General features: G+C 40.0%; 1 protein-coding gene across 12 annotated transcripts in view; it reads left to right on the top strand.

Moving 5' to 3' along the window:
• The window catches only part of RBMS1 (RNA binding motif single stranded interacting protein 1), a 187,161-nt gene that overhangs the window by 122,207 nt on the left and 49,867 nt on the right, over positions 1-15,087 (top strand). For all 12 annotated transcript variants that reach the window (XM_005309422.4, XM_005309424.4, XM_042860798.2 and 9 more), the window contains exons 3-4: positions 2,055-2,113; positions 4,706-4,797. In XM_005309422.4, coding sequence (XP_005309479.1) covers positions 2,055-2,113; positions 4,706-4,797 — 151 coding nt within the window. The remainder of the gene's footprint in view (positions 1-2,054; positions 2,114-4,705; positions 4,798-15,087) is intronic.

Below are 15,087 nucleotides of genomic sequence, written 5' to 3'. Positions count from 1 at the left end.
CGTGGCTTGACAGGTCTCCAGCAACTAGCACAGCTTCATGCTATTGAAACCCCTTTATGGGTTTCCAGGGCAGCTGGTTATTTGTAGGAGCTATGCTGTCTAGAAGGCAAGGAGGCAGAGTACACATAGTACTGGTGAAGGTACAGGGCCTCTATGCAACTAGCACTGGCCTCTGTTAGATCCCAGGGCTTTGACCACCTGGCTTCTTGACTCATAAGTACATTCCTGCCTCTTTCAGAAACATTTCAGTGAAACTTCATGAATACAAGTGCAGTTGCCCTGAATTGTGACAACTTGCTATTGCTACATTACAACTTTTTACATAATATGCTAAATATGCAAAGATCTGCATATATTCCTGTATTATACCAGGAAATGAAATAACTTTTAGACTATGTGGCTGCTGTGGTCTAACATGTTGCCTTATCACCATCCCTAGTGGTGTCTGACTGCTTACTGAGCTCCATAAGAACCCGGCAACTCAAAGTTGCCTCCCCCTCTTTATTGTGGTTATATATCAGCTGACGAGCTGCCTATGCTGCATTCTCTCCTGCATTCCATAATATGTTGGTTTATGCATATTTGTGATGAGTTTTAGCATTTTCCAACTTGTGTAATTCAGTTAGCATTTTCAATTCTTGTACATTGAAAGCACAGTATCCTGTTAGGTATTAATGTAATACAGTATATTATTGTTCTGTGTAAAGAACTAGCTGTGTTCCATATTCCTCCTTCTCGTGTACTGCTTGTGTCTGGATTAAATGTAGTTTGAAAGCAAATAGAGGAAGTTGTGGTCTAGTGGGAGTCAAGAGACCCACGTTCTGTTCCTAATTCTGCCACTAACTCTCTCAATGACTTCTGGTCCTGAGTGTGTGAAGTGCTGAATGCCAGCAGCAAAGTGGAGTTGAGTACTTAGTACTAGAGGCGAACTGGGAAACAAAATCTCCATACTATGAAAAATTTAAATTTTTTTGGAAATATTTACATCCCAAATCTGGGCAAACTGCCCACCCCTCCACTTCCACTAGAAATTCTTCATGGAATTGAAATCCCACAGTATTTTGTTTCAGAAGCGCAGAACATCCCATAACGGGACAATATGATGTTTCTGAAACAAAATAAACGCCCTCGGATTCCTGGCTGCCCGCCAGTGGAAACAAAATGTCTGGGAAGCCTAGACTGGCTGCCAACGAGTGGGAAAGCCATGGAACTGTAAATGATTTTCAGATGGAAAATCAAAAAATTTCGGTGGAAAATTTTGATTCTGTGGAAAGTGAGTTTTTCAGTGGAAAATTCCTGACCAGTTCTATTCAGCACTTTGCAGGTTTGAGAATTTCTTTCCTTTTGGGGTTGTCAGTACTAGGAAAAAGAGAGTGTGGTTATTTTTAGTTTTAAAGTGTCAGCAAATATGTTTTAGAATCCTAGTGAAGTCAGGGCAGCTTCTAGTTTTAACACATTGTTACTGGTCCATGTATTATCTGGTGGAGTTCATCTAAATCAGCTAACACTTGTTAAAACCACTTCTTATCATGTTTAGGGTTTTAACATGTGTTAGCTAGCACATGTTTTTATTTGTTTAAAATTACACTCATACTTTTCCCGAGTTTGGGTAAGCAGTATGTGTTACACATAAGGTAACGTAGGAATAATGATGTATGCCCACCTTTTTAAAGTGGTTTCAGACTTGTAGATGAAAATAAGATCTAAGTGTTATTTAAATTAAACATTTTCAAAAGTAAGAATAAGCTCCATCTTTAACATATTACATTTGTCATCTTTATATAGTTATGGAAAATTAGAGTGGAAACCTTACTATATAAATCTAATAAATCAAGGATTAAAGTTTGAAGTTTTTTCTTTATGATTTTTTTTCTGTTTCTATCAATATATTCTTATATTTTGTTACATTATAAATTAAAAGTGAACAGAAGATTTAATAATTTATAATAAAGATTTAATAATACATTTTAATAATAAAATTACACAATCTTGGACTCTGTTGTAACAGGATGTCACAAGTATAATATTTTATTTCCTTTTTAAAAAAATTTTAGATATGGGAAAATTGTATCCACAAAGGCTATTTTGGATAAGACAACAAACAAATGCAAAGGTATGTTTGTCTTTAAATTATATTTGCCTACTTGTTTTCAAATGATTTTAAAATATTCTTAACGTGTGTGAGAGAGTGAGTGAGTGAGTGAATGTATGAAATACATTCTTATTCCAAACCAAAGTTTAGTCTTGCCCAATGTCTGTATATTTGTCCCCAGTACAATTGGCAAATAGTCCATGCCCAAGCAGTGTGCCAAAACTTCAGATGACTCCAGTTAAGTTAATAGGCACAGCACTGCTGGTATTTAGCCCCTGCTTTAAAAAAGGAGAATGGAGTTAGAAAACAGCTTTTTTTCCCCCTTGCTTGGGGAGATTAGAGTGCTTTACAAAAGACCATTAGACTGTACTAAGTATCTGGAAACATTACACATTGTGCAAATTGGCTCTATTAATTAGAACAGAGTAGTTTTAAGCAGTACTTAATTACATGTTCCAATACCCTAATTGTGTTTTTGTTCTATGCCTGTTGAATATATTGGTGGGAGAGAAAGGGTTTGTTTTCATGAACATAATTATAGCTGGAAAAAATAATAAACTTCTTTCAGATACACTGGATATGTTAATTTAGTGCACTGTCCTTCAAAATTTCATATAATTATTATGAGAGCATACTCCAGCAACACAAGTGGTGTGTGGAGGTGTAGCAACAGACACTCACGTATCAGGTTTCAGACATTCTTTCTGACAATAATGAGGATAATTTCTAAGCAAAGGGAAGAATGGAGTCGGCTGACTTAGCAATGTTAACTACTGACCTCATGAACGAGTACAAAGCTGACAAGCAGGGGCAGGAAAGGAAAGCTCATCATTAATAGAGTTCCATCTTTTTGTGGGGAACTTAGAGGCAATGATGCAGAATGGGTTCTAAACACAGGATCAATCAATCAATCAAAGGAACACTGAATTCAAAATCTGTACTTATCTGAAAACTTTTTACCTCCAAGTTTTACATGTACACCTGCTATACTGTAACTGGGGAAAAAATAGAGAACTATTTTTCTACACTTTCAATTTATTAATGCGTTTGACAGTACTTAGTTTGTCTCACACCCACACCAATCCAGAAAAGACTTATGGAAGTCAACTGATGAATACTGTTTATGGCTCGAATCCTGCTAACACTTTTGCATGAAATTACTTATAATAATTTTTAAGTGACCAGATTTAAAGCTGATGGGTGTCCTTTTAATGGCAATATTCCTTCCGAGAAGTTATGTTTTGGCACATAGTTTTCTCTATACAGAATCCATAAGGTACATTTAATTGTATTGCAAGCCTTATATGTTTAGTATTTGAAGCTAAATTTTCATTCTGATAACACCCTTACTCTTTCCAAAAGTGATGTGGGATTTTTAATGATTACAAGCAGCCAGTGGATTAGTTTTACATCTCATCTAAAATGTGGCATTTCCAGCAGCACAGTGTGCTGTAATGACCTATTTCGTGATTTGCTTCAATACTTAAGAGCGAATAGTGCCACTTTCTGAGACACAGGGCCATTTTCCGCTGCACTGGGATTTTATTTATTGTTATCAAAGTAGACTTGAGTCAAAGATTGCTCTTGTTTTTACAGGGCTGTTTATTTTGAGTGGGATTTTGAAAAGCACCAAGGGGATTAAGTCACCTAACTCCTAGTGATTTTCAGTGGGACCTGAAGACAGACAGTGGCTAGTTTCATTAGGTAATGGCACCCAACACCTAGATAGCTTTGAAAACCCTAGCCTGTAAGGTTACTGCCTGATAAAAGGCGTTATTTGTTTGCCATCCAATTCCACTGGAGTCTATTGGTAGATTCCTTCTTAATAACCAACTTGTAACATGTAAAAAATTCTTGTACTTCCCAGAATTATCAGGGACAATTTTTAGAATTAAAAATGACTGTTATTTATTTAGTTTATTGTACTTAAAAATAAAAAATGTGGTGTTGTCTATAGCATCTCTCTGTGTTGCTGCAATATAAAGCATTTTAGAAACACTTGGTGAAATCTTGGCCCCAATGAGGTCAATGCAAAGCTCCCATTGACTTCACTGGTGGACAGGATTTCACGTATCGTATAATTAAACTAACCACTGTTTCTTGTGTACACATGATGGAATAACTATAGCTTACCAATTTTATCAGCACACCATGGTTTAGGTGATTGGTAATAGGGTACAGAGGCTTTCATTTCTAGGTTGCTTGTTAAAATCTGGGCAAGGATTTTAGTGACCAAAAGTAAACATGAGATTGCTATTTAGTGGCCTATATGATCTCAGGTTAGTTCCTAATGGACTAATAACCAGATCACACAAAGTATTATAATAATTGTTGGAAGCTTTGGCATAAGCCACAAATGAATGGGCATGAAAACTGACTTGTCTTCTTACTGCGAGAAGTAGTTCCTCCAACTCGTGGTTGAAGGACATTGGTGGGACAGTGCTGGGCAACTGCTGTTCTGTTCTGTGACTAAATGAAGATCTTCAGCTTCCAAGGCTATCAAATTGTCCCCTTCCACCCGCACAAATTTCGCGTTTAAAAAAAAAATGCTTTTGCACTGTTTCATTATAAAATGGTTGTTTGCTTCTCAGTAAAAGATGTTTTAAATTTCAGGTTACGGTTTTGTAGATTTTGACAGCCCAGCAGCTGCTCAGAAGGCTGTTTCCGCTCTGAAGGCTAGCGGAGTCCAAGCACAGATGGCAAAGGTAAGTTTAAAAGTACTCTGCAAATTCTTGCAGTGTAACCTGAAAGTGAACAAACTTGTGCTTTTTTAGATCATTGGCAACACACATTCAAAAGCTGAAGGCCCCCTATTGAGGATGCAGTGTCTCCAATCCCCACCATACTTCAGAGTTTAAAAATGGGGATAGTTAGCTAGGACTCAGCCTTAGAAAGGTGGCCTTCCCCCCACCCACCCCCCGCTGAACTGAATGGGATTTTTTTTTTTTTTTTTTGGCCACTGATTGCAGTAGGAGAAAGAGTAGGCCCTAAAATAACCACTATAAAACTTCACAGATTAAAGTCAACATCTCAAATTGTAGCTGGAAACAAATTAGTAGTTTCTGTAGTTTGTAGGACACAGCTATTATGTGCTCTGTATGTGGAGCACCACGGAGTAATCAGTCTGCCATATTCTTTACTAGCTGAATCTTTCAAGTGGTCATTATGGGGATCTTCAAATAGAACACATTGGAGAAATCCACTCTATATAACTGTAGCTAAATCCACAGCTAACATGATAGATTACAAGTTTCTGGTTGGTACAGAAGGAGAAAAATAGCAGTTCTAGTTACCAAAGAATCCAGGAGTAGAGACGGTTCCTAATGTATCTACAGATGGTGCGCCTCAGTAATGATAGGGAAGCACACTCTAAATTTCTTTTTTTGCGGGGGTGGGGCAGGCGGGGGTGTGAATTTTCAACAGCATATACTGGAATTGTTTCTGTAGGGCTTGTAGTATATTTTATGTTAACTGAATTAAAACTTAAATGTGGGATTTTCAGAAGCCTGTAGGAGTTAGGTGCACATAGATAATTGAAAGTCCCAAAATATTTGTCAAGGTATTCTTGTATAGGGTGTCAAGGTAATTGGAAAGGTAATTGAAAAAATTCCAGCAGAACAGTGTTTCTTCAGATTTATCAAAATCAAAAAATGTTCCTTGAAGACAGACTGGCTTCACCAAAATTCTGATAGGAGTGGGGCTCAGGCAGGTTTCAAAACCTGCCTGGTTTCCTGCTAGACCACTTGGCTTTTCAATAGCCTGCCTGGTGGGCTTTTTGGGAAACCAGAGGCTTACATGGTTTGTGGCTCCGGAGCATCCCACCAAGTGGATGCACCGGGGCTAGGGACCCCAGAACTTCCAGGGTCTGTTGCCCTGGGGCAGCCCACCAGCTGAGAGCCAGGGACCCCAGGCTTCCAGAGTGTGCTGTCCCAGAGCCACATGACAGACTGCCTCAGGGCCAGGGATCCAGTCAAGTTTTTGGAGAATTTCAAAATTTTTGGTTCTCATTCCAAAATATCAAAATCTTCCATGAAGCTGAATTATCTCTGAACAGCTATAATGTCTGCCTTTCATGGTACCTGCCTGTGCATCAGATTTGCAGTTAACAATTACTCTTGTTTTTTTAATAGAGGGTGAGTTTTGTAAATCCAGAAAGACATAAATTTGGGGAGGTAATACATGAATAATCATTTTGTTAAATGCCCTGTTTCCAGTAGAATGCCGTAAAAACCGATGCAAATTTATAAATAAAGACAATATTTGTGCATATTTTGTGTATATAAATAGTTTTTAGTAGTTCTTAAAACCAATAATTCTGAGGTGGAATTCTAGCTAGACAAAATATTCAAGTGATTAAATAATCTGTTTTTTAAAAAATATTACAGTATACAACAGATCAAGAAAGCCTTAGGAGCTATTCATGGGGTTCTATGTACAGACTTTTTTTTTTTTGGTTGAGATATTTTTTCCACAGCTTCTCAGCTGAGGAGAACAGTTAAGCTAACAACACGAGATGTGTTTGGACAGGTTCCAGGTCAACAAAATAGAAACCAAATGTTTAGTACTTAATGTATATTTCACCACAGATGGGCACACATGAACGTACGTACATACAGGGAGGTGTGAAATTTCTTTGTGTGTGCATGTGTGTGTTTTCATTGGTGGTCATTTAATGTTTTAATTTTTTTTTTTTAAGATATGGTATGTTAAAATGATGATGAATGTTTTGTCTAAATAAATAATATAATTTTTGATGACCAATAATGCCTTCAGAGCAAGACCAACATTCTAGTTTGAGACAATCATTTTGAAATACGTATATAATGGGTCTACCCTACCTGGTAGCAAACAGGAGCAGGTTTTGAATAGCAATGAAATATGTTGATATTGCTTTATGTAAGCACTAATGTTAAAACTGAGTCCTGAATATGTAAAAATTTTGTTGAATTTCTGAACCACTCAAGAACACACAGGCCACATTTTTCAAACTTGAGTGCCTAAAATAAGTCATTTGCATCCGTACAAGTTTGTTTTGGACTGGAAATTGGTGTGCCACCTTTTGATATGAGAGTAATTTTTGTTTCTTTTCAAAATGTGAACCAAACCCAAGATTTTCCAAGGTGCCCAGTGATTTTAAGTGCCTCAATATTGATCATCTAATCTGTAATACCTTAAGAGGGCCTGCTTCTCTCTGCAAATCAGGCCTATTTAAGATGTCTCATCTTGGATGCCTAAAAATTGAGGCATTCAGAATCACTAGTCATTTTAAAATAATTTTGGCCAAGATTTGGAAAATCAATCTTTTTATATACAGGAAACTATATAAAATAGTATGTATATTTTTACCCATTTTGCATGCTGCCTTCTGCTTTAAATTTTGTTATAATTAAATTGTGCGGTCCAATTTGCTCACAGTGTAGTTTACAGCCTTGTCATTTGAAAAGGTTGGGGTGTACCTTTTCCATAACAACCACTTGCTCATAGGGTGACCAGAGAGCAAGTGTAAAAAATCGGGACGGGGGTGGGGGGTAATAGGAACCTATATAAGAAAGACTATAAAATTGGGACATCTGGTCACCCTACTTGCTCATGGTCTGCCTCAGAGACTGATGCAACCAGTTTCAAGTGAGCTTGGGGAGGAATACTGGTCAACTGATTGACTTGACCTGTCATTGATATAATAAGACCGTATTCGCCAAATGATCAATAATGTGGCTCCTAAACACCCTCATCTTGCTCACAGTCAGTATGGTATTCTGAGGACCTTCAGCAGATAAAGCAGTAGGAAAGAAATCTAGCTGGCGGAAGTCTTGTTCTAAATCTGACTGTGGCAGCACTTTTGCAATCTCATGCTGTAGCTGTGCAGGATCTGAATTAAAAATGATTTGCTTCCACTACAGCATCTGCAAGTCCCAGTTGGTAGAACTCTTCAAGTTGTGAACAGTATAATTAAGCCAAGTTGTTTATTCCCAGTGATTATGTTAAATATTTGACTTGGTGCGCTGTCAAGCTATTTTGTGGATAAGATCATTCAGAATCTGACTGAGCTTTGTGCTTTGGAAGTGGATCTCGTGGCAAGAGAACATAATCTTCTCTACTTGTGTTTCAGCTATTGTTGGTCACTGAGGTGATTTGGGGGCCTGAGTCATAGGATTCAAGCCACATCCTGCGAATTAGATCCGCGTCCTCCCTGGTTGCTGAATACTACTATGGATATGGGTCATTGTAGATAATTGGCATTTATCTTCCTTAGGGATGTTGAAATGCCAGCATCTGTTTAAGACGCAATTGTTAGCTCTTGCACAAGAAACTATCTCTTGGTTCTGATGTTTTCAATTCTACCCCTCTTTCTAAACTTAGGGAACATTATTGGGAAGTTTGTGGTGAGGCAACTTCAACAGTGTCTGGTTGTGTTGGTTGATGATGGCTCTCGGTGATGGCGATCAGGTGTCCATCTTGATTCTTCTAAAGCTGTCAGAGGTCTTTCATACTGTTTACCATGAGATGTTATTGACTCACCTGTGGATTCAAGTGGCTTCATTCCTTTTTATTCTGGAAGATTCCCCGAGGGTGGTATTGAGCAATTGTCCCAAGTGGTATTTCATGTAGGATCCCATTGTGTTACCCCTCTTTTTCAGTGTGTATATGGGGCTGTTGTGATGTAAGCTATGAGGTGAATTAGGAGGTGGTGGCCTCCAGTTGGTTTCTGGGTGCAACTTGACGTTGGCTTTGTGTAATATTCTAAATAGTTTGGCCCTGAATAGCTGAGAGATGCCCTCATTGATCAGCTGTGGCACTCAAACTCTCACCCTCCCAGAGGATAATTTTTCTGTAAGGGGCATTCTCACCTTCCTCACTTGGTCTGACAGAACCAGAGTCTGATGACATTCAGGGCATAATGCAAGGCCTGGATCTCATCACAGGCTCTTGAGGCAGGAAGACAAGGTGTGTACCAGGTAGGGTTACCATATTTCAGCAAGCAAAAAAGAGGACGGGAGGAGCCCCGCCCTAGCCCCGCCCCTGCCCCTCCCACTTCCCGCCCCCCCAGAACCCCCAACCCTCCCCCCGTTCCTTGTCCCCTGACTGCCCCCTCCTGGGACCCCTGCCCCTAACTGCCCCCCGGGACTCCACTCCCTATCTAAGCCTCCCTGCCTCTTGTCCCCTGACTGCCCCAACCATTATCCACACCCCCACCCCCAGACAGACCCCTGGGACTCCCACGCCCCATCCAACCACTCCCCACCCCCTGACAGCCCCCCCCAGAACTCCCAACATATCTAAACCCCTCTGCTCCCTGTCCCCTGACTGCTCCGATCCCTCTCCACACTCCTGCCCCCTGACAGCCCCCCCAGAACTCCCAACCCATCTAAACCCTTCTGCTCCCTGTCCCCTGACTGCTCCGATCCCTCTCCACACTCCTGCCCCCTGACAGCTCCCCCCCAGAACTCCCGATCCATCTAAACCCCTCTGCTCCCTGTCCCCTGACTGCTCCGATCCCTCTCCCCACTCCTGCCCCCTGACAGCTCCCCCCCAGAACTCCCAGCCCCCTACCCCCCGCTCCTTGTCCCCTGACTGCCCCCTCCTGGGACCCCTGCTCCTAACTGCCCTCCAGAACCCCACCCCCTACCTAAGACTCCCTGTTCCTTGTCCCCTAACTGCCCCTTCCTAAGACCCCCCCCCAACTGCCCCCCAGGACCCTACCCCCTACCTGTACCCTGACTGCCCAAAACTTTCTCCACTCCCCTCCAAAAGCCCCCCCAGAACCTCCCTGTCCCTTCTCCTGCTGCTCAGAACAGGGTGTTGGGCTCTGTGCCAGCCGGACACATGGCTGAGCTCCCCTGCAAAACACAAAACCCGGTCCCTGGCCCTGCACAGGGTTGCCGGAGCGGGCTGCAGGAGCAGGAGCTGCCGGCCGGCTCAGAATGCAGGGAGGGGGGGGTGGGAGGAGGAAGCTGCTCCGGAGTCCAGCCCGGGACTTTCCTGCAGCCCTCCCAGCCGGGGGGAGGGGGAAATCCCGGACATTGTGAGTGCTTCACAAATTCCCCCCGGACGCTATTTTTAGCACACAAAAGGAGGACATGTCCGGGTAAATCCGGACGAATGGTAACCCTAGTACCAGGCATGAATACTAATCGTGCAGATGAAGGTGTTGTTAGTCTTGATGAATTAATTGACTATCCAAAAGGGAGAGTCCAATTTCTAATTATTTTATATTCTTTTTGAAACGCAGGTAATTGCCTAATTGTACATGCACTTGGAGTATCTAGACAAACACTTCAACATATAAAATAAAAATAAAAATCTCTCATTTACTATTTCAAATTTAGTGATTGTGCTCTGCTGTGGCTCCCTAAATCAGATTAATAAAAGAGACCTTAATAGCTCTGAAGAACCTACTACTTTGTATTCTTTGAAAGCTCTGCACAGCATCTTCATAGTAAGGATTGTCCTTTTGTCAAAGAGGCACTTAGGAATGTCTCCATCCTCATGAATTGACAATGAATTGTGTCTAAGACTTGTTCAGCAATGTTCCATTACTACGATTGACAAGAAATAAAGATCCCTTTTAAGCATGCCTCTTGTCTTGTTTGAATGCTGTAATGTTCAGGGATCTATGGAGGTAAGCCAGGTTTTGGCATACATAGACTCTCCTCAGAGCATTAAAATGTTGTTGTTGAAAAAGGCCTTTTGTAGAAGTGATGTTTAAAATGCCATCTTGAAATTAACAAATCATACTTTAAATGCCAGTGGGAAAAGGTTTAGAGGCTTTAAGGACTAGGATTAAACTACTTATTCCCTGAAATCATACGATTGAATCCTGGTAGAGTGGATTTAGCCCTCCATAATTCTGAGATAGATAACCTGGAAGATACATAAACTGGGATATAACTGAAGGATTGCTTCTGCAGTCTCCAGTTAACTTAAATCTTGTAATACTGTATATGATGTTAACTGCAATAAAATATAACTGCAAAAATGTGTGTTAGGGCATTCTTAGATGATAAATAATGGAGTTTACTGTGTGATGGCATGGTATTTTGTATACTGCTTGTTGAAGTGGATAGAAAATAATTAGTGCCAATCCTGCTCCTGTTGAATTGAGTAAGAGAGAATGGGACCCTTAAGGAACAGAGAGATAACCTTCCATTTTTCAGGGTCAGTAATTAGATGACAGTTTTTTGAATCCAGAGTTTTCTACTTATTTCATATGGCATTTTGGTTTCTCCTTTGTTGAGCTCACCTAGGTTGCTAGTATAACAATATGACCTATTTTATTTGGTTCAGGTTTCCTAAGTAATATGGTGAAAGGTGTATGGTTTGTTTTTAATAACTATTCTGTATGTTGAGTCTTTATTGGATAATATTTGAAATTTTTCTTCCTCATAAAGAGCTTTTAATATATTCAGTAAGAATTTCACAGGATGGATTGAGAAGGTTTATGTAGCTTAAACCAATAGCAGAGATGGGTGTTCCATGTGTTAATGTTTACATTTAATTTTTGTGGAGGAAGGAGCTACTGCTAATCCATTTAGAGATTTGCCCAATCCTACTCAACTGCTGTTGGCTTTATACTGCCCCCATAGCAGCACCTTCCTAGGAACCAGGACTTCGAGTTTCATATTGTCATATTTTCCTCCCTTTTAAACCTTCCCTTACTTTCTGACTCCATAACAACTGGGGAATGCCTCTGCCTTACAGGACATAGCATCAGATCTCCAGCTAAAACAATTCCAGCCATCCCAACATCCTCCAGGGATGAGCAGGTAACAGGGCCCTTATAGAACACTGTTTCCCACCCAGATTGTCTATTAGGGATGCCTGTGATAGCAATGCAAAGCACATTTTCCACCCCACCCTTTCCCTGTTTCTCCCTCTATCCTTGAGAGCATCATCTCTCTGTTCTGCCAAGTTCTGCTGGCTCAGAAAGCAGAAGACCAAATATCTCCCACATGACAATGTAATGAGCTAATATTAGGCCACTGTCTCGTCCCAGAATGATCTGTGTGCAAATGTCGGCCAGTAATCTTTATATTCTTTTCCTAACAATTAAGAAGACAGAGCCGTGAAGCACTCACCACATGCTGACAGCCCAGCCAGAAGTGTTACACAATCATTTTTTAATGCACTAACTCACTTTTAGTTGACATTTCATTTTTTAAACGTATTTGGGAGATATGCATTGTCACCATTACATAAAATCTGACTTGCACATTGTTGTCCCTGCTTGTATCTAAAAAAGACCTTGTGTGCCACCTGTAACCATCTCTGTAAGAGAAGTTAAAGGTTAACCATTTTTTATCTCTGTTTAATGTTGTAGGGCAGACATCCCCTTAGGTCACTGCCAAAGAACATGGTTTTGAGTGAACAGCTATGGCAAATGGCTAACTCATATGACTTTTGAGAATGTACTGGGTTTTTGTACTGGTCTTCACCATGACAGCCTGCTGGAGAATTAAGTCAGTTTACATTCCTGCAGAGAAAGGGAAGTAAATAATTGTGGGTTACCATGGTAACTAGTGCACTAAATCTGATTAGTTAGGGTAGTAAAAATATATGGTGAGGAATATTACAACGTTTTATTTTGCAAGTGGACTCTGCTATATAATGACTCCTGAATGTCTAAAACAGGTTACATGCAAACAGACGAGTTCTAGCAAACTTTTTTCACAGCCATTTATGGACACTGAATACTTCACATAAATATATTTTATCTGCCCATTTTGCAGGCATTTCTATAGACAGTACAATAAAAACCCATATTAGAATGACGATGGATTAGTTTAAGAAAATTAAGCAGTTTTCCTTAACTTTCCCACTAGCAAACTCTAATTAGCTGTATAGAAAACACAGGGAACGTGTAGGTATATTACTTTACAAGAAAGTTGATTAAAATTGTTTATACAGTAGATTAAAGGAGGGCCAAACCTTTCCCACCTGAGGACTGAATGACCATCACTTCAGGAGCCCAAGGGCTAAAACCTAATTTGCATAAAATGGAACAGTTAGCAATTACTTGTCTTCAATTCAGAGCTGCAGCCCACAGAAATTACCCATCTCAGCCTGTGGTGCTGCATTTTGTTCCCATGCTGGGACCTCTTGGTGGGCTGTAGGTCTGTGTTGAAGATGAGGATGATAATGGGCCATGTTACAGAATTGTTGCGTGTTCCCCTGCAGTAGATTTAAGGAGAAAGCAAGAGTGCCAAGGAAGACAAGAAGCATATTATTACATAGATGGTTGCAAACTTGATTGCAGTGTTGTACTGTAGCTAAAAACTACCTTTTAAACCAGTCTTGCTCTAATCATTTATACTATAGCTGTGCTTTGTGAAAACAAATTAAGATATTTAGGTAGCTAATTAAAAATATACCGTTTGTTTGGAATGCTAGATAACAAGTCAAAATTAAGCTAATGCCGTTTCAACTCACTTACAGTCATTGGCCAAACTGTCTTAAAGCTGGAGCCACAACTGATATTTAAATTAGATATGGGCCAGTTGTAAACTTGAAGAGTTTCTGTAAAAAGGCAGACAAGCATTTAATCCCTGCTGTATCAGCCTGAGGATCTTCCATGCTGCGAGCACTGCCGAGTCACATGTTTCTGAATAACTATCTGTTAGCTGTGACCCTGTCCAGAGCAAGAGAAAACAGATGTCTTATCATTTTGCCAAGTTTCTTTCTTGTGTTTCAGGATCTGTTCCACATGCACAGGGAGGCTTTTATTAATTTCTTTCAGATGATGGCTGAGCATTTTACACCATGTAGGACCCCTCATCACCACTTTTCTACTTAAATTAACATTAGTGGCTGTTTGTTCTTGTCCCTTTTACAACAAATGTTGAACCTAGTTTTCAGCTTATTAAGGTAGGCATTAAACCCTTCAGTGCCTTGAGGAATATGGAGCACTCTTTCTATGTTTGTCTCATCATGTCCAATCAGACATGTCTCTGAGACAAACTTGGAAGTGTGTGGTGAGAAAAGAGTAAGGGAAACATTCTGATTCCTGTTGCTAAAAGTAAACCTTCCTATTTTTTTTTCAGTAGAGCAATCATTTATTATGCTCCCGAAGCCCCCAACATTAGGCCATTTCCTGAAGGGGGCTGAGTGCCCTCAGAGGGTACCCACTGAAGTCGATGGGAGTTGAGGGTGCTGGGCATATGATCGCATTGTGCCAATTATGAGGTAAAATGCTCTACGTAGATTACTAGGGCCTGTCAAGCAATTAAAAAAATTAATCACAATTAATTGCACTGTCAAACAACAAATATTTATTTAAATATTTTTGGGTGTTTTCTACATTTTCAAATATAGTGATTTCAATTACAACACAGAATACAAAGTGTACAATGCTCACTTTATTTTTTATTACAAGTATTTGCACTGTAAAAAAAAAACAGCAATAGTATTTTTCAATTCACCTAATACAAATACTGTAGTGCAATCTCTTCATCATGAAAGTTGAACTTACAAATGTAGAATTATGTACAAAAATAACTGCATTCAAAAATAAAACAATGTAAAATTTTAGAGCCTGCAAGTCCACTCAGTCCTACTTCTTGGTCAGCCAATCACTCAGACAAACAAGTTTGTTTACATTTGCAGGCGATAATATTGCCCGCTTCTTATTTACAGTGTCACCTGACAGTGAGAATAGGCATTCTCATGGCACTGTTGTAGCTGGCGTCACAAGATATTTACGTGCCAGATGCACTAAAGATTCACATGTCCCTTCATGCTTCAACCACCACTCCAGGGGCCATGCGTCCATGCTGATGGCGGGTGCTGCTGAAAAAGAATCCAAACCAGTGCGGACAGATGCATGTTAATTTTCATTATCTGAGTCAGATGCCATCAGCAGAAGGTTGATTTTTTTTTTTTTTTTTTTTTTTTTTTTTTTTGGTGGTTCGGGTTCTGTAGTTTCCACATTGGAGTGTTGCTCTTTTAAGACGTCTGAAACCATGTTCCACATCTCGTCCCTCTCAGATTTTGGAAGGCAC

The sequence above is a fragment of the Chrysemys picta genome, chromosome 11 (genome assembly GCF_011386835.1).
Source record: "Chrysemys picta bellii isolate R12L10 chromosome 11, ASM1138683v2, whole genome shotgun sequence".
NCBI classification, from domain to species: Eukaryota; Metazoa; Chordata; order Testudines; family Emydidae; genus Chrysemys; species Chrysemys picta.
The sequence above is the reverse complement of the archived record's forward strand: the minus strand, read 5'-3'. Positions and strand labels throughout refer to the sequence as shown.